The sequence below is a fragment of the Poeciliopsis prolifica genome, unplaced genomic scaffold (genome assembly GCF_027474105.1).
Source record: "Poeciliopsis prolifica strain line A6 unplaced genomic scaffold, Auburn_PproV2 SCAFFOLD008, whole genome shotgun sequence".
Lineage (NCBI taxonomy): Eukaryota > Metazoa > Chordata > Actinopteri > Cyprinodontiformes > Poeciliidae > Poeciliopsis > Poeciliopsis prolifica.
The window spans coordinates 3360517-3376881 of record NW_026562383.1 but is presented as its reverse complement, the minus strand read 5'-3'; the positions used below and the strand labels follow the sequence as shown (position 1 = coordinate 3376881).

General features: G+C 43.2%; 1 protein-coding gene across 2 annotated transcripts; it reads left to right on the top strand.

The window, feature by feature from the left end:
- The first annotated feature begins 7142 nt into the window (after nucleotides 1–7142).
- Nucleotides 7143–16142, top strand: LOC129362012 (protein shisa-like-2A). 2 transcript variants are annotated; one of them, XM_055033312.1, is made up of 4 exons: nucleotides 7143–7226; nucleotides 9254–9606; nucleotides 10065–10201; nucleotides 14774–16142. In XM_055033312.1, the coding sequence occupies exons 2-4, from the start codon at nucleotides 9425–9427 to the stop codon at nucleotides 14956–14958; spliced, it is 504 nt and encodes a 167-aa protein (XP_054889287.1). In that variant the 5' UTR covers nucleotides 7143–7226; nucleotides 9254–9424; the 3' UTR covers nucleotides 14959–16142. The 2 variants fall into 2 exon arrangements, with proteins under 2 accessions (XP_054889287.1, XP_054889288.1); XM_055033313.1 differs by lacking the exon at nucleotides 7143–7226 and having other exon boundaries at nucleotides 9073–9606; nucleotides 10065–10211; nucleotides 14774–14957.
- Nucleotides 16143–16365: the final 223 nt, after the last annotated feature.

The following is a 16365-nucleotide window of genomic DNA, read 5'->3' as shown; positions in this document are numbered from 1 at the left end:
GTGCATCGGTGTTCAGCTACATTGTTCACTTGTAGAATTGATGACGGCTATTGCCATGAGAAGACGGATAGTTAGCATGGCCACCGATGATGGCGGATAAACTGTTTTCCTGGAACGATTAGTAGCTTCTCCGCCATTAGACCATTTAGCAGCGCTGACATGAACTTGATTGGCAGCGATAAGCTGGTTGCATTTTACTGGGAGCGCTGCATTTCATTAGACGTCAAGAGGAGCTCACTCTTTTTATAGATCATCTCTCGTAGTGCACTGTCACAACATGGTGACAATTTTAACTAATGAAAATTTTAAAACATATTTTTCTAAATTGTACATGCTGTAGCTTCAAGAGGGATTCAGCCAGCAGCGACAGGAATTTCTTTCTTAGAGAGGGGATGCAGTTGACCCCATTGCCAGGAGACGCTGACAAACCATTGCGCTCCCAGTTTAGAGAAATAATCATAATCTGGACAGGATTAAGAAAAGTGCCTCCATGATGAATCCACACAAAACTGAATTAAATTCTCACAAAACATCGATATGTTTGATCGCACCGTGTTTACATCCTCATCAACACTTAGATTGGTCACATCTTTTCACCTTGCTGGTGATTTTCACTGCTTCATCTACTTGATGTGAGCAACTTGAATAAAGTTGCTTGACCATAAAATCGGGAAGAAAAGGACAACAAAACCAACGTGGACAGAGAAGCAGAGGACCGCACGGCGCAAACATCGAGGCAGACCTGGAGAGCGCATTGACATGCAGATGAATGCGTCGCTCCGCCTGCCGACGCAAAGCAGCTGGGAATGTGAGAGGTGCTGCTCTGTGCCGCAATCAGACTGCAGGAACGGAGACGAGAAAGGCGCGACGCAGACATGTGGGTGTTGTAGTTGACCATTCGGACTGTAGCTGCTTCCATCATCATCGTGTGCAAGACAGCAGATACACTTTTATGCATTCAACGTTTGTTATTATATTCTAGACTTTATTTATTCAAAACCTGATTTTTCCAATCTGGTTCTGTTCATCTGAAACATTTCTTTGTATCGTTTATAAGATAAGATATGTAAGATATAAAATCTTGTTGGCTATATTTTGTGTATGTCAACCCACTTTTCATTCACTGTGTGTTTCGTGCTCTGATATTTACTTACCTGGACTGGAGAGAGGTTCACCCTTGACATTTCCCGGTGCAAAACTTTGTCGATGTTCCACCGACGCTGAAAAAAACTCTGTGGCGTTCCCATTAAATGAGGAACAAAATTAAAAATCACAGATGAATGAGATTGTTCATGCAGTAAGTCATCACATAACACACCGCGTCTTCATCTTCCTCCAACTACTTCCTGTCATCTTCTTCTTCATGGAGCTGCCAACAAACACCACAGTAGAAAAGTAGAGTTAGCCCCTCTGAGCTGTTTCGGTCAGCAGCTGAGTTTCTGTGAAGGTCGACACGTCAGATATTTACATTTATTCGGTGAGACACACAGCTGTAGTTTAAATCTGCACCGATTTTAGTTTTTGTGGCCAATCACAAAGAACAGATTTTTTAAAAAATCTGGCCGGCCGATTCCAATGTTTTTGTCTGGAGTGTTGCGTGACATAGCAAGAAAGTTGCTGAATTGGCAACAGTGGGGTAACTATTATTAACTGTAAACATTCAGACATGACCTGCTGAGCCGCTTGTGTCAGTCAGAGCTCTGTGAAGGAAGTCCAGAAGACTCAGAAATCAGTGGCAGATTTTTAAACCTTTGCCAAGGTGGATAAAATCGGCGGATAAGATCGGCTTAACGTGTAAAAATCGGCCAATCACTGATCTCCCAAAATTGAGGAAATCTGCACCATTAAGTTATCTGGCCAATAAATCGGTGTATCCCAAATTGAAATGATTTGTTTTATGTTGTTCAATCAGCTATCATGTCTTCTATGGTCCCATCGTTGACTCAGATCCACACCATGTACTCCAGCTCTGTCAGCAAAAACTTTGTACACCATCAGGTGAAACATAGGCTACTTTTGTTCCAACCTGATGAAAATCTCTTGTCGTTGTTCAGCCTGGTGTTGTCACAGCTGCCGCTGAGCTGTGACCACTCGCACCTGATCGGCATCCGCCTGATCCTCAGCTGCTGCCATATTAGGACGGAGCTCCTCCTGAACGGCGTCAGATTGTTGTGAAACCCTCAGCGGTAACACCTTCAGGCCTGCTGTAGTAACTGGAGCTAACTGCACAGTATCTAACCTGTCTGTCTCTACCTAGATTCCTCTCCTGTCCCCGATCCCTGACTCTCCCCGCTGGATAAGGACCTCCTGGCTTCGACCCCCGTCTGTCTGACCCTGAGACTGCCTGATCCCGATTTGGATTCCCGGTTCTGACCCTGGCCTGTCTGACCAAGAATAAGCAATTTCCCAATAAACGTCTGGTTTGGTATTCACTGTTCAGTCCCTGTGTCCATCCGTGCCTGGGCGTGACAGGTGTACTTAAAGACGTGATATTATAAAATATTTTCAAGGTTTGCTCTACATGCCCCTTTACGACTTTGAGCATCTGCCCCTCCAAAGGTCGCTGCGCGACCCTCGTTGCTAGGCAATAGATTGCAGAGCTGTTCGGAGAGCAGGGCTATGCTCTCCGGCATTTTCTGACGTGCATTAAAGGCAGTAGCAAAGGACGGGGGTTAATGGAGAGCTGCGTTAGGTGGAGGCGCTCTCTTCCTGCTGTGAGCGTTTATTTCTCACACCGAGAAGCAAAGGAGCGAGTTAATAATGAGAGAAGACTCGACTTCAGCCTCATAGGAAGGCTGATCTTTTTCCAAGTTAGAATTCATGTGAAGGATTTTCATGAACAACCGGGTGTGTGTGTGCGTGTGTGTGAGCTCCAACCATTACACCGCTTCTCAATCTCTCCTTCACTGTCAAGTAATCCCGTGTCTTTTGCCAATTTTTTTGCTGTTTGTGGATTGGTTTAGCTGAGATAATCTGGGATTAACGCCGGCAGTCTGTGGTGACGTTCTCCTCAATCAAGGCAGACGTGTTCATCATTGACGGGTACTCATGCTGCGAGCCGATGCATATTTCATGACGTAGTGTTTCTTAAATACCTTACATAGTGCACTAATGACAATCCCTGAGGACATTAGAAGACGAGACTCTTGAGCCATTTCTCCATTGTCAAGACTGGAAATGTCACTGGCCGAGTTGGCTGTGTGTCCATTGGCAGTGTGTTATAGACTATGTGCCACGTCGTCTGGAACACATTGTCCACATGTGTGGTCCCTCTACCAGTGGGACTACAGCCCCACACATTGGGTCTGTGGGCAATTCTGTGATGACGTAATTTTGCCTCTTTATGCCTAAGTGCAAAAATCTGCTGGTATGTTTGCGAGGGGCAATGGTGGCAATGGTGGTAGGAGCTTGTCTTTTCGGCTCAAGCCTCCACTCTGACTGTCTCCATTGTTGTGTCCTTGGGCAAGACAAGTGGTGCCAGTGCATGTTAGCCTTGGTTTCATCAATCTAGGGCAGTTGTGACTACTGTCCAGTAGCTTGCCATCATTGGCGTGTGAATGGGTGAAAGACTGAATGTGGTGCGAAGGGCTTTGGAATCGTCTGGACTTGATAAAGTGATATAGAAGTGCTGGCTTTTTACCATTTGTTCATTGTGGTTCCCATACAGCTGACTATGTATGCTCTCTTCTACCACAATCTACCAATCAATGATTGCAATCTGCTTCCAATCAAATCATTTGCATGCAGCAGCTGGCTTTGTCAAGCAAGCAGCACCCTTGAGGTGGTTCCCCAGAAATGGGAAAGAACTATGCAGAATTTCTGAATAAAAATACCTGACTAGGGGAAGAAAGCTATGCCTGTTTAGAAGGAGCTGTACACATGTCATTCAATCTTCAGACAAACAGGAAAAGCACCAGTTCGTCTCAAAAAAGACTCAAAAATCCATCTGTCCATTGTCTATACCGGCTTATCCCTGTGTTAGGAGGTGACTTTGCTATGGACTGGCGACCTGACCAGGGGGATCCCCCTTCACCCCCCGTTGACCACTGGAGACCCCACTAGGGATAAACATGTCAAATATTGGATGAGTGGATGAACCATCTGGATGGATGGTTGCTAGGAGATGGTTGTGGATGAACAAAGCATCGTATTTGCAACGATATGCTCCGAGAATCCTGAAAAAAGCATTTCGGAGGCAGATTGCCTCTTTAATATGATAATTGGGAATGTTTTGCTGACTCCAATTATCAGAGCAATATCCCCTGTGCCATGCTAACCAAACAGAAGGCCCCAAAGTGTGGAGTTCTCATTAGCGAGCCAGGTCTGTTCATTTGAATGCCACGACCCTCCATGTGGGCAGTTACCTCATGAGGTTTATGTCAGGTTTCTCTCACTCATTGGGACGGATGGATTGTGTTTGTGTTGTGACTCAATGAGCTCATGCATTTATCATGTAGGATGACCTCTTGTGTGCAAGTCCAAACCAGAGCACAGAAGTATAAATTAAGGAAGTACATTGCTGTAGTTTCTTCAGTTTGATCTCATTACTGAGCATTGGCGAAATCCTTATTATTGTTATTCATAAAATATTGTTCCTCCTGCAAAGCGGTGTGTCCCATCGCAAAGTTATAAAGAATTGAAAACAAGAGGAAAGAAAATTATAAATACTGTTGGATACTATCAAATTAAGTTTCAGGACATTTTTTATAGTAATGTTGTTCAGCCATCTTTTTTTTCTTTTTATAATCATTCTTTTTGAAAATCACAGCAATTAGACTCAGAAAGTTGCGCCGTTCCTATTGGTCGACATGAATCCCTTGTTACTGGAAACTCAGTGAGTCACTCTGAACCCGCAGCCGACTAATGACATAAAATGAAACATTTCAGCCAGCAGAGCTTTCAGTCTGAAGTCATGGTGACACCAAAGGGCTTCGACTTAGTAAAAAACAACCCGGTGACACCGGGTCGGTCCACTTGTGCCTCGTCCTCCATACTGCTCCTTTTCAAAGATAAAAAATAATAATAAAGAAAAAAAACAGAAGAGAAATAAACATTTTAAAAGAAACTCTCTTCAGCTAGGTTCTAGATTAGATTCAATTTGTGAGTAGCTTGTACTTTGAAATAATAATAATAATACAAAAAAAAATCCTTTTTATTGCTCAGTCTGAAAAGCATGCAGGAAAATACAAAGGCTTTCTGGGCTTTCTTTGCAGATTTTATGAATCATTTAATTAGTATTCTTTAGAAATGATGATTATGATGTGCACTGCTACGCCTTTCAGACGCAATCGTAACATTTTCTAATTATTTTGCGTTTTGTCAGAAAACACGCAAAATGTCGTCGTTCTTTTTTAGATTTTTTAAAAATGAAAAATACTCCATAACTGTGAAGTGCGAAGAAAACCGTAGAAGGTTTTTAATTACATTTTTATTTTTTTACCCACTGAAACTTACAACAGCACATTGTGGATTTACTTTTTACATTTGACGGTTCGATTCGAGTGCAACAAACAAACCAGGATTCAGTTGTTATGAAAGTTTTCCACAGAAATCACAGCGACTGCGTTTCAGTTCCACTCCACAATACAATGAAAGCGATTTAATCCAAAACATATATCTGACAAGAGCATTTATCAGATGCTCTTTGGTTTGGATTCGATCGTAATCTTCAATTCTCCAGGATTTTTTCAATGTCAGCTTTTGTGTGGCATAACATGGCATGAGTAAATTGAACTAAAATAACAAAGAATAGGAAGAAATCAAGATAAAAGTAAAGAAAACCCAGGGAAACCCCCGAAGCAACCCAGATCATAATGTTTGGGCTGGATTGCATAAGTAAAATGTCTAATTTATGATATCCTGGTTATCATAACGCAGTCCCCTGGTCACGGTCACAGCTGAGTTTAACTTCCTGACCTGGACGCATTAAAGAAATCGAATCGACCAGGTAGTAGGGCAGCAAACCTGGTGGGATCTGTCAACATTCAGCTTGACCCTTTGGAAAAAAAAAGAAGAAAAAAAAACATGGCCATGCGTTTAAAACAGAGCTGATGTTCGCCAGAGGAAGCAGATGTTGAAACAACTGGTGTGTGTTTCATCACGAGGCAACGTGTCGGATTCCAGCTGCCTGAGCAGGGAAAGGTTCACCTTCTTCCCCCTGAAGCATAAGAATAGAACGAGAAAATTGAACGAGACATTGTTGTGGTTCGACTCGCACCTTCCTAACAGAACAACACAGTGACTCACACACACACACACACCCACACACCCATCCACACACACCCACACACACACATCCCCTGCTGATTAGAGCTCTCCTCCGCTCTGCTTCATAAATATGCAATTGCTGTGCAACTCCTCAGCTTTTTTTATTCATATATATATACATCTGGCGTCTTATTGGGTCGAGATCGTAGCAGACATCTTTTCACTGTCTTTCACTTGCTGATATGAAGCGGCATAATTAAAGATGACAATTTTCTTGTAGAAATCGATTCCCAGAAGATGGATGATTGAATCCGACCTAAACGCGTTTTTCTTTTTAATTTTTTCAATTTGTTTTCCTCTCTGGTCATAAAATATTGCCTCTTCATTGGTCAAAGCTTAGACATGTTCCCCGCATGAGGAAGTGTTTGTTTTGCTCTGACCCTGCAAGTCTTTGTGAGGATTTGCAGTTTTGGGACTTGCTTAATATTAATAAAGTACAGCTTTATAGTTAGTTTAAAGGTTTTTATGCAGAAGTGAAGAATATATTGAGAGCTTTTGTGAGATGATCCAGAATCAACATCTTAAGATGGAGCGTCGGGGAGACGTTTGAGGAGGAAGATTTTGTCACTTAAACAGGATTTAAAAACATGTCAGTTGTATTTTTGCTCCATAATGTACTGTCTGTTCTTGAAGGTACCGCTTCCATTTCACCATCTGTGTTTAATTATGCAAACTGAAACTACGAAAATAAATTTGCTTCATGGAAACATGGTCATTTTGAAAAATAAAAATAAAAAAATAAAAATGACGTCTTTCACTAATTTTTTGAGTTGGGAGGAGGTGGATTTTCAGTCATATTGACATTTGTGTGTTTTGCAAAATCACACAAGCCATGTGATCAACAACCGGATGTTACTGTTGGTGGGAACGACGAAGAAGACGACAGGAAGTGGCAGGAGGATGACGATGGCGCGGCGCCGTTTCCCGATGACTTCTCGGGCGAACAGACTTCCTCTTAAGTATGTTTCTTATTTAATGTAAACTCTGCACTTGCAAAATTGTGTGTTTTTTTTTACCTTTTCACATCTTGACAAAGTTTTTTGCGCACATTTATAATGGAAACGCAGCTGATACTTTATCAACAAAATCAAATTTTGATATTTGTGGACTTTTCCAACAAATCTCAAAATTTGTTGGAAAAGCCAACAAATTTTCCAACAACTCTACTCCATGACACACAATAGAGTTGAGTGTGTTGTTGGAGATTGTCTACTATGTCCGGACAAAGTCAGTCAAGATTTCTCCTGTTTTTGGTGAGAAACTCAGATAAAGCAATTTTGAATGGCATGTATGACAAGCTGGTTAAATTATACTTAAATGAACAAACTGCTATTTCAAATTGATTTTATATATCAAGCCAAAACAGCTAACAGACTCAGCCTTATTTTTTATGAGAAATATGAAACGCTGACAGAAAAATCTGCTCATAAATATACCAGTAATTGAACCATCATGTTTGTTTACACCCCACAGCTGACAAATTCATCAGATGAAAACATCTGCTGTGTTAAGTTTGGTTACCTGTTTGTTGAAACTGGAGAGAAAATGACAAAAAAATAATAATAATCACAGAATAATTCAAACTTCATACCTCTCCCTGTGGGAGAACCAGCTGCCAGACACGAGGTGCAAACTTCACAATTTGCACAATCCGCAGGTTGATATGGTCAACGCTGCATTTCAGGCAAAGTGGAGGCCAATCCATTATCGACAGAGGGTAAGGTGAGACAGATGCTCCAGCGGTCAGAGACGCTCCGCGCACACAGCAGCCGGTGCCTGATCTCTGCTCTTTGTGGAGAAATGTCGTGACTTCATTCCTGAATGTAGAAGATTGAGTCTGCTCTGAGCTTCCAGTTAATACCAGACATCAAATTTCATCAGCACGCATTCTGTGAGCTGCACAACCTCCGCGCATTATGTCCGTCCATGGTTGAGATTTCATACTCGAGCCTACCACTTTCTTCCAAATTCATTCATTTCCCACAACGTGGATACTAGGAAGTTTGATGAGGTCGGTGGGTGCCGAGCCCCGGTCTAAACCACTGGGCCATCCACCACACGCTTGTGGTGTCTGACATTCAGAGGAAGCTCATGGTAGAGCCACTGCTTCTCTACATTGAAAGGAGTTCGGTGAGGCACACAGGATGCTCTAAGTGTGCCTCCTGTTGGAGGTTTGCTGAACATGCCCCAGTGGGAGGAGACCCCTGGGAAACCCAAATCTCAATGGAGGGACTATATATCATCCATCGAGCCTGATAACACCTCAAACCTTCCCAGAACAATGTGAAGGATGTCGCTGGGGAGCAGAATGTCTGGAGCTCACTCCTGGACCTGTTGCCTCACATCCCAATCTCAGAGAAGCAGAAAACGACGGACGGCATTGTGTCACGACACCAGGCTGGATTTCACCAAGCTCTCGAGAGAGACCCATTCTTTCACAGTTGTTTGTAGAAACAGTCGACATGCCAAGGTGCTGGACTTCATACTGTCCCCACTGAAGGCATTGGAACATCCCGATCCTCTTGTGGGAGGGGGAAACGGATCCTCCTGGAAATACTGACGATGCTCTATAAAAGCGTTACTGGAAGTGAAGTTCATCCCCATATCGAGCATAGTTCAGTGACGTTTCAGAGAACTGCTCTCAGTTTTAGCCTCTCACGGACGAATCAGCGTTGTTCTCCATAAAACTTACCCCACTCCTGAACTCCTTCCCACACAACACAGTCCACCGTGTGAAGGCATTCCAGACGTGCGCCTGACAGTGACCTGACACCTGCAGAAGCAACAGTGCCGCTTCACCCTGATTAGATATGCAGCTGATGGACAAAATAACCACATTCTCACAGCATTTCAAGAAAGAAAGATGAGAAAAAAAGACGCTGATGAGTGTCAGAAAGACTGCAGGAGAGGAAGAGAGAGAGAGATCCACACTTTCCTTCCAATTCAAAGTTTTCTCCCTCCCTCTCTTCCTCTCTCTCTGCCTCAGCGCCTTCAACTTCGCTCCCTGCGATGATGCAGAGTCACACTCCTCTTCCCCCGTGCGCCCGGCGGCCATCTCTCAACACTCTGCACTCCTCAGATCACCAGCTCTGTGTTCCTCGCCCCCTTTTTCTTCTTTGGTTTTTTTTGTTTTTGTTTTTTTCTTCTTCGCCGCAGCATGAGCGCCGAGTGCAGCAGTTACCACAACACAGACGGCGTGTTTGTGGAGGCTTTCTCCTGCCCCAAGCCCGGCAGCGCCGCCTTCGCGGTTTACTGCTGCGGCTTTAATGACGTGAAGTACTGCTGCGATGATCCCAACAGCTTCTTCCCCTACGAGTATGGATACATGTGGTGGCTGAGGTGAGCAGGCTTTCTCTGAATGACTCTAAAAGACCCAATTGAGTTTTGTCGGTGTGTTTGTGAAGTTTTTATGGTTTTTTTTGCTCCTATAAAGGCCAAAGTTTGCGTTTTTTTTTTTTTTTTTTTTAGATTTTCCAGTATGATTATGAACCCTTCAAAAAGCTTTTCTTTAACCCCTTCCTCCCCACATTTCTTCTTACCTGCAGGTTAAACTGATTCCTGTGTGACCCTCTATGTGTGTTTTTTTGTTTTGTTCCTCAAGTGCGTTTGGTTCCAACCACTTAAAGAATGAAAACATTCTGATTTGTCTCAAAGTTTACAGAATTGGTCTGAAGCAAGTGTTTGCACATGTTTAGATGTTAATTATTGTTCCCACCGCCCTGTTTTGACACCTGTTTAATGTTTCTGTTTTGTTTGTTTGGTTTTGTGTCCTAATCGACCTCCCTGTCTCCTCTCAGTATCGGTGCTCTTGTAGGTCTATCAATCGCAGCCGTGGTGCTCCTCGCCTTCCTCATCACCGTCTGCGTCCTCTGCTACCTTTTCATAGCCACCAAACCCAATCGCCTTGACAACGGCCTGCCCCTCAGAGCACCAGGTCAGGATGGGTGTGTGTCAGACTCTTCATTTTGTGCTGTTTTTTAATATATTTTTTTATTTCACGGTTCCTGAAAGCCTTAAATTTGGATGGATATCTACTCTTTGAATGCGTGTGTGCGCGTGTGTGTGTGTGTGTGTGTGTGTGTGCGTGTGTGTGTGTGTGTGTGAGTGCCAGGTGAGGGTAGAGGTTGTTTTGTAATGGAACTGAACCAGCTGCACTCCCGGTGAGCTATGACACATCACCACTAGTGATATTTCAATGCGCTGCATGCATATATCCCTCCACTATTAGATTCTGCTCAACGTTGAAAAAAATGTGTTTCTCCCTCCTCTCACTCTGCAACATACTTAAAATGTTGTTTTCTAGCCCTGACCTCGCCCTGGCTTGTTCATAACCCCGTTGACCTCCCAAATTAACGTAAGAAATGTCATGTTGCCCCTGATCTCTAAGCAACAAAATGATGAGTAAGGGATGTTAGCTTCATGACAGGTAGCAGCATTTTCACTTTTCAGAATCAATGCCACACTCTCTGTAAACAGCTGGGTTGAAAACAAGCCCATCTAAGGTGGATGAGATGTGGGCAAATCAAGCCCTGAGTTTTATATTTTTGCGTTTAGTTGATTCTGAGATGTTATAAGCGGCAGTGTGAATCCCCAGGATTGGTGCAGATTAGGAACCACAACCATCTACAAAAAGTTACAATTCCTGAACACTTGAGAATCCCTCTGTGAGCGCTTATAAATGCTTGATTTAGTTGACCTTTTTCAGCTTTACGCCATTTTATGATGTCATTCCGTCCTCCAAAACACACCTGTAGCGTTCCCGCGATTCTTTCCTTTAATCTCCCATGGCAACCACCTGGGTGCACCCAGCAGCGCCTTCAGGGACGAAGCTGCTCCTTGAAGCTGAGGTTTTTGAGTTTCCACCACAGCACTCTCCCACTCAGCTCCTTCAGACTAGCCAGCAGCAGTCAGCAAACCCTTGGTGGAACTGCAGATCTGCTGAGCTCATTATGTGAGCTACTTCTCAGTGCAACGCTGGTAAAAATGTAGTTAAAGGGTTAATAGAGGAGCCATGTTGTAAGGACTCACTGAAGGCAGAGTTTCAGAAAGAGCAGGAGTTTTATTAAAGACACATAGACCCAATTTCAAGGTGCTAAATGAGAGTAGATTTTCTTTCAAGTCAAATTTGATTTGTACATCCTTTTTGTGACACCTGAAGGTAACATAGTTACTTGATTGTGCTATAAAATGACAGAATGTGCCTGGAAAATACATAATACTGCTCCTTTAATATGCATCAACATGCAGAGTGGAAACCATCTGAGCTACAACACAAACCAGCATCTACAGTTTTCTTTATTTCTACTTTTGGTGGAAAATCCAATCAGTGTCAAAGGGAAATAAATGAGTAAATATGAAAACAACTTTTTTGTGTTAGCTCAAAAGGTAGGGTTCAAGAACGAAGTAGACGCCATTAATTAAATTTTCTGAATATATAGTAATTTTTCAAACTCAATTTTAAACCAAGGTTGCTCTGAGTGGTTATGAACACAATAAAAATATGGCTTTCATTCAAATTGCTGTAATATTTTTGCTTTTTACTTTACTGTGATTCATCAGTCAACTAGTCTGACCAGAAGTGTTTCAGGATTTGCCAGAGGCAAATAACTTTTTGCCCTCTTCTTGCTGCATAGAACTGCATATGAATAAACAGAAGTTTAAAATCACGCGACTCGCTGTTCGCGTTTGCCCGGGCCGGCTACCACGGGACTGTCCTAAATAAATATTTTAGTGGTTTTCACTGCAGATGAGACGTTAACTGTTCATATGCATGCATTAAATGTGTATTTCATCAGACACAAAGCTCATCACATTTAAGAAGTGACTGTCTGACCTGGGTTTCTCAGGATGCATTCCTTCCCGGCCAATCAGCAAACAGGAGGAGGAGTTGCGAGAACGACGGGGACAACTTCCTGCCGACGGTTGTAGTTTAGCAATGGAAGCGGAGGAAGTGAACGAAGCCGTTCCAAACATGGGACAGTCAGAGATGTTTAAGACATTTTATTGCTGGAGAAAGATGTAGTTTGGTTTGGCAGTTGGGGACGGCTGTTGACAGGACGTTTCCAGTAAGCCTGTCTTTTTACGAGAGAGCTGGCACATCGCATGCCAAACGTTAGCGGTCGGCTCAAATCAGAACCTGTCACTTCACACTTCAAAAGTGTCTGTGCCTCCAAGCAATCTTTTCTTAATTGATAGCGTTGTTTGCATGCAGCAGGGCGTGAGAATCAAAGGCTTGATATGACAGTGTCCAGACCCAATGCCCAAAATATGTTCCCCATTTGCAGTCAAGCTCCTCAGCATCAGTACCTCCTGTTGTTGCTGGCAGTCTGGTTTGTTTGTTGTTGTTTTCCGACGGGTTCTTGTTCTTGGATTTTTTTTTTCCTCGAATTTGTTTGCTTTTTTGGTTTCAGATTGTCCTCATTTTTGGTAGAACGGTTTATTTTCAGCTTCCTGCTGCCTCTCGGGATTTCTCTCTTTATCACTTCATGACGCAAAGGCCTCCAAGCCCAGCGCTTCTCAATTCCTGACCTCGGGACCCCCCTGCTCCAGAACAGCTGATTCAAATGATTGCATGACCTTTTCTGCAGCCATCAAATCCTGCAGAAGCCTGATAATCAGCCACAGATTCAATTCAGGTGTGAGGCAGAAGGGGAAACACCTGAAACATGCTGCAGGGCGTGAGAATCAAAGGCTAATTTGTATCCCGTCATTTTTAAGATTAACCAGAGTATAATAAATCATTATTAAAAAAAAGTAACTTAAGGACAAACCATAAGTAATTTGAAAATAGTAGCAGATTCATAACAAGACCCAACCTTATGTGTTTCACAACAGAACCAAGCTAGCACTAGCTTTCATTCGCCACATCCTTGGCTTTAAGCTAACGTTACCTTAAGTGAACAAGCTGGTTTGTAGCGTGAACTACAGTCATTAACGCAACCCATTAGCATTAACTGGACACCTTGACAGGTCATGTGACATCAGTATCATCAATATCATCAATATCTAAAGAGATAAAGTGATGAAAGTGAAAACCCTCAAGGTAGCGGAAGGCTAGCCTAGCCGCTAACCAGACAGAACCCTGTTTTGTCAAATTTAGTGATTTAAAACAACCCAGGCAAGGTTATTTATGAACACTACATATCCATAGGGTAGAAATAACTGATACTGAACGCTTACAATTTCAGAAGATATTGATACAGACTATTGACAAGCGTCTGTATCACTACACAAGTGAAAAGGGAGTAAAAGCTGGGAGCTCTGTCAGCCTTAGTAACATAACATCATCGGATAAGAAGGCAACAGGTGTAGCAGAGTGGGTTTATGCATGTAGTGAGCTGTGTTTCTGAAGTTTGGCTAAAACATTTTCATTTTGGTCTGTTTCTCTGGTCGCAGAGCCTCCTGACATGTACCAGCAAAGCTGCACCTTTAATCAGAGCAAGTTTAACTTGCGCCTTCATCAGATACATTATGGTCTAAAAGGGAAACTGAATTACTCCTGCAATCAGTGGAGGCTTTCCCCCCCAGCTTTTCATGTCAAACTAGAAATCAAGATTACTGCAGCTGAAGAGTGATTCTAAAATCAACAGAGAAAGCATGTGGCGTTTGCACTTTATCGACTGAAAGCCCGCGTGGGGAGGAAAATCCTCACTCCACGCTGGTTATTGGGTTACTACCGACCACAAAAGAATCTCTGTTTTCTAAATACTATTACCAGAATAGTCTCTTAGTGAGATCAGATCAGGCATTATTAGGTTTAAGAAATACCCAGTAATTTATGATCAATAATGTTTCATTATAGTGCGTGAACTTCATGCCTTCCCACCGCTAACCTCGTTCTCCACTTACAGCGGGAAACCGCTTCTCTTGAAGGATCAGGTACACTGTGGAAGTGACTTGATTGATCTAAATCGTAGAAAGTACCAGATCAATATCAAGTCTTTACACTCCACAGCTGCAGACGTTTGCAAGGCAGCTAAATATGATTGATCAATTTCCCAAACACTCTGAATCATCCAGTTTTTTGCATAGTGAATTAAATGCTAACAGATCAACGGATCAGGAAATAAAACAGGAATCTAATGTTCGTCTGGTAACTCTTAGCAGTTTTAGAAACCCAAGCGACAGACATGCAGGGCTAGAGCTGCAGCAGATGTTGTCGATTTGATAAATAAATGTTTTTTTTGAATCATTAGACACTTGAGACTTGATTCTGACTTTGGGTCAAAAAACTTTAGACTTAGATTTGGCCCCTCAGAGGTTTGAGACATAACGTGAACTCGGCCCTGCGAGACTCGAGACTTGACTCATCATTGCTCAGTTGCTAATGATGAGGCTTCATTTAGCTTCTTCTCTACCCAAACAAGGTCATGAACTTTGACCCAGGTAATATTTTTGGCTCAGATTTCTTCACTTTCCCGGTCCATTACCCAGCGTTTGGTGTAAAGGACAACCCTTTTTATGTGGTTTGATGATTTTTGCCTTGTTTTGTCTCTGTGTTTTTCAGCCGGAGACCCCAGCGAGGGACCCAACCAAGGGAGGGCGGCCGGTGGTTCCGGTCCGCAGGGGTTCCGAAAACACATGATGAACAGGAAAGTGGACTCTGACAACGAGCCGTCGGACCCGGAGCGGCTTTTCCAGCGCTGTTTCACCGCCACGGTCACGAGCGTGAAAGTCGAAAGCCCCACATAGGCCTCCGAAAAACTTGCCTTTGAGAACAAAAAAAGAAGAAAAAAAAAAAAAAGAAAAAAAAAAAGAAGCCGTCGGTACATCATGGCTCGGGAAGGCAGGCGGACCTGGACACAGTCAGAGCTGCCAGCGAGCCGCTCTGAGCGGGAGGACCACGACGTTAGTCGACATCATGTGCCACACGTTGTAGTCATGGTGGCAGAGTCGAACAAATTGTTGGGTTTTTTTCAATTATTGGAGTAAAAAGGTAAGGAAAGAAGCACTCCTGAAAGTGCTTGTCTCGGTGACTGAAACTTTGCTCAGCTTTAAGTGGAAATGGTTGATCTTTCCTCCTCAGAAGTGATTGCAGACTTTATGCATGGCTCTGTGAGAGCCGGATGATAAGACGGCGGCGGAGGGACTGTGGAGACACACAGAAATGAAAACAGGATGTGAGTTTTCAGCGTTAAGTCAGACCCTCGTGACACTTGGCGCTGCCGATTTGAGGCAGCGTCATCTCAGGAATGCAAGCGCTGGAGTGAGCTGCTGGTTTCTTCACATGCTCACTGTGTCGTGTCTTTGCATTTGAGTGGCAGACGCCCATTTTCTACCCATCAACGCGACCATGACGAGAGGACGAGCGAGATCGTCGGGGCTCGTCTGAGTCCGTCAGTCTGGGCCGTCAGCTTCTTTTATCAGTGATCAAAAATGTTTTTCTAGGGCAGAAGACAAAAGCCTCCTTGAACATGTCTAATGACATTAATAGGTTTTGTGTGATGTTAACAGTTTACGACAGCTTGTATTTCAGTTCTAATCACGAGGCGATGATGTAAGAGGTCAGCCGACAGCACTGTGAACGAGCAAATGATTGTGAGACTTGAATAAAGCGAACAACAACCTCAGAGCTCCGGCTGAACTGGTGCTGTGCTTTGAGAGTCTTTCACCTGAATGTGGGGAAAAGATATCTGATCTAATATCTGACCGTAGATATTAGAAAGCAGGTAAAGTAAGTACTGAACACGTTAGTGTTGTGCAATTAAAAAAACGATAAGTGAGAAAACGAGCCCGACTGTCGAGACATGGGAGGCCTCTACAAGCATTCGGCTTCCCGAAGAGGGTGAATCTTCATCAGTGCAGACTGAACGTGTGCATATTGTGTCATGGTTTTAACTTAACCTGGTTAAGTTGCTCTTTTTGCAAAGCATTGCTGCAAATTTTCTAGCAGTTTCCTTTGCATTGGTGTAAAGGATGTTGACAATTTGTTCCCAATCAGCCCACCTGGTAAAATAAAGGTTAAATTAAAAACCATAATAACATTCATAACCCTTTTGACCACTTCCTCCACATTCACACGTTGCAACTGCAAATTGTTTTCTCGGGAACTGGATGCGAGCGACTGACACAAAGCGGTGCATCATTGTTACGTAAGAT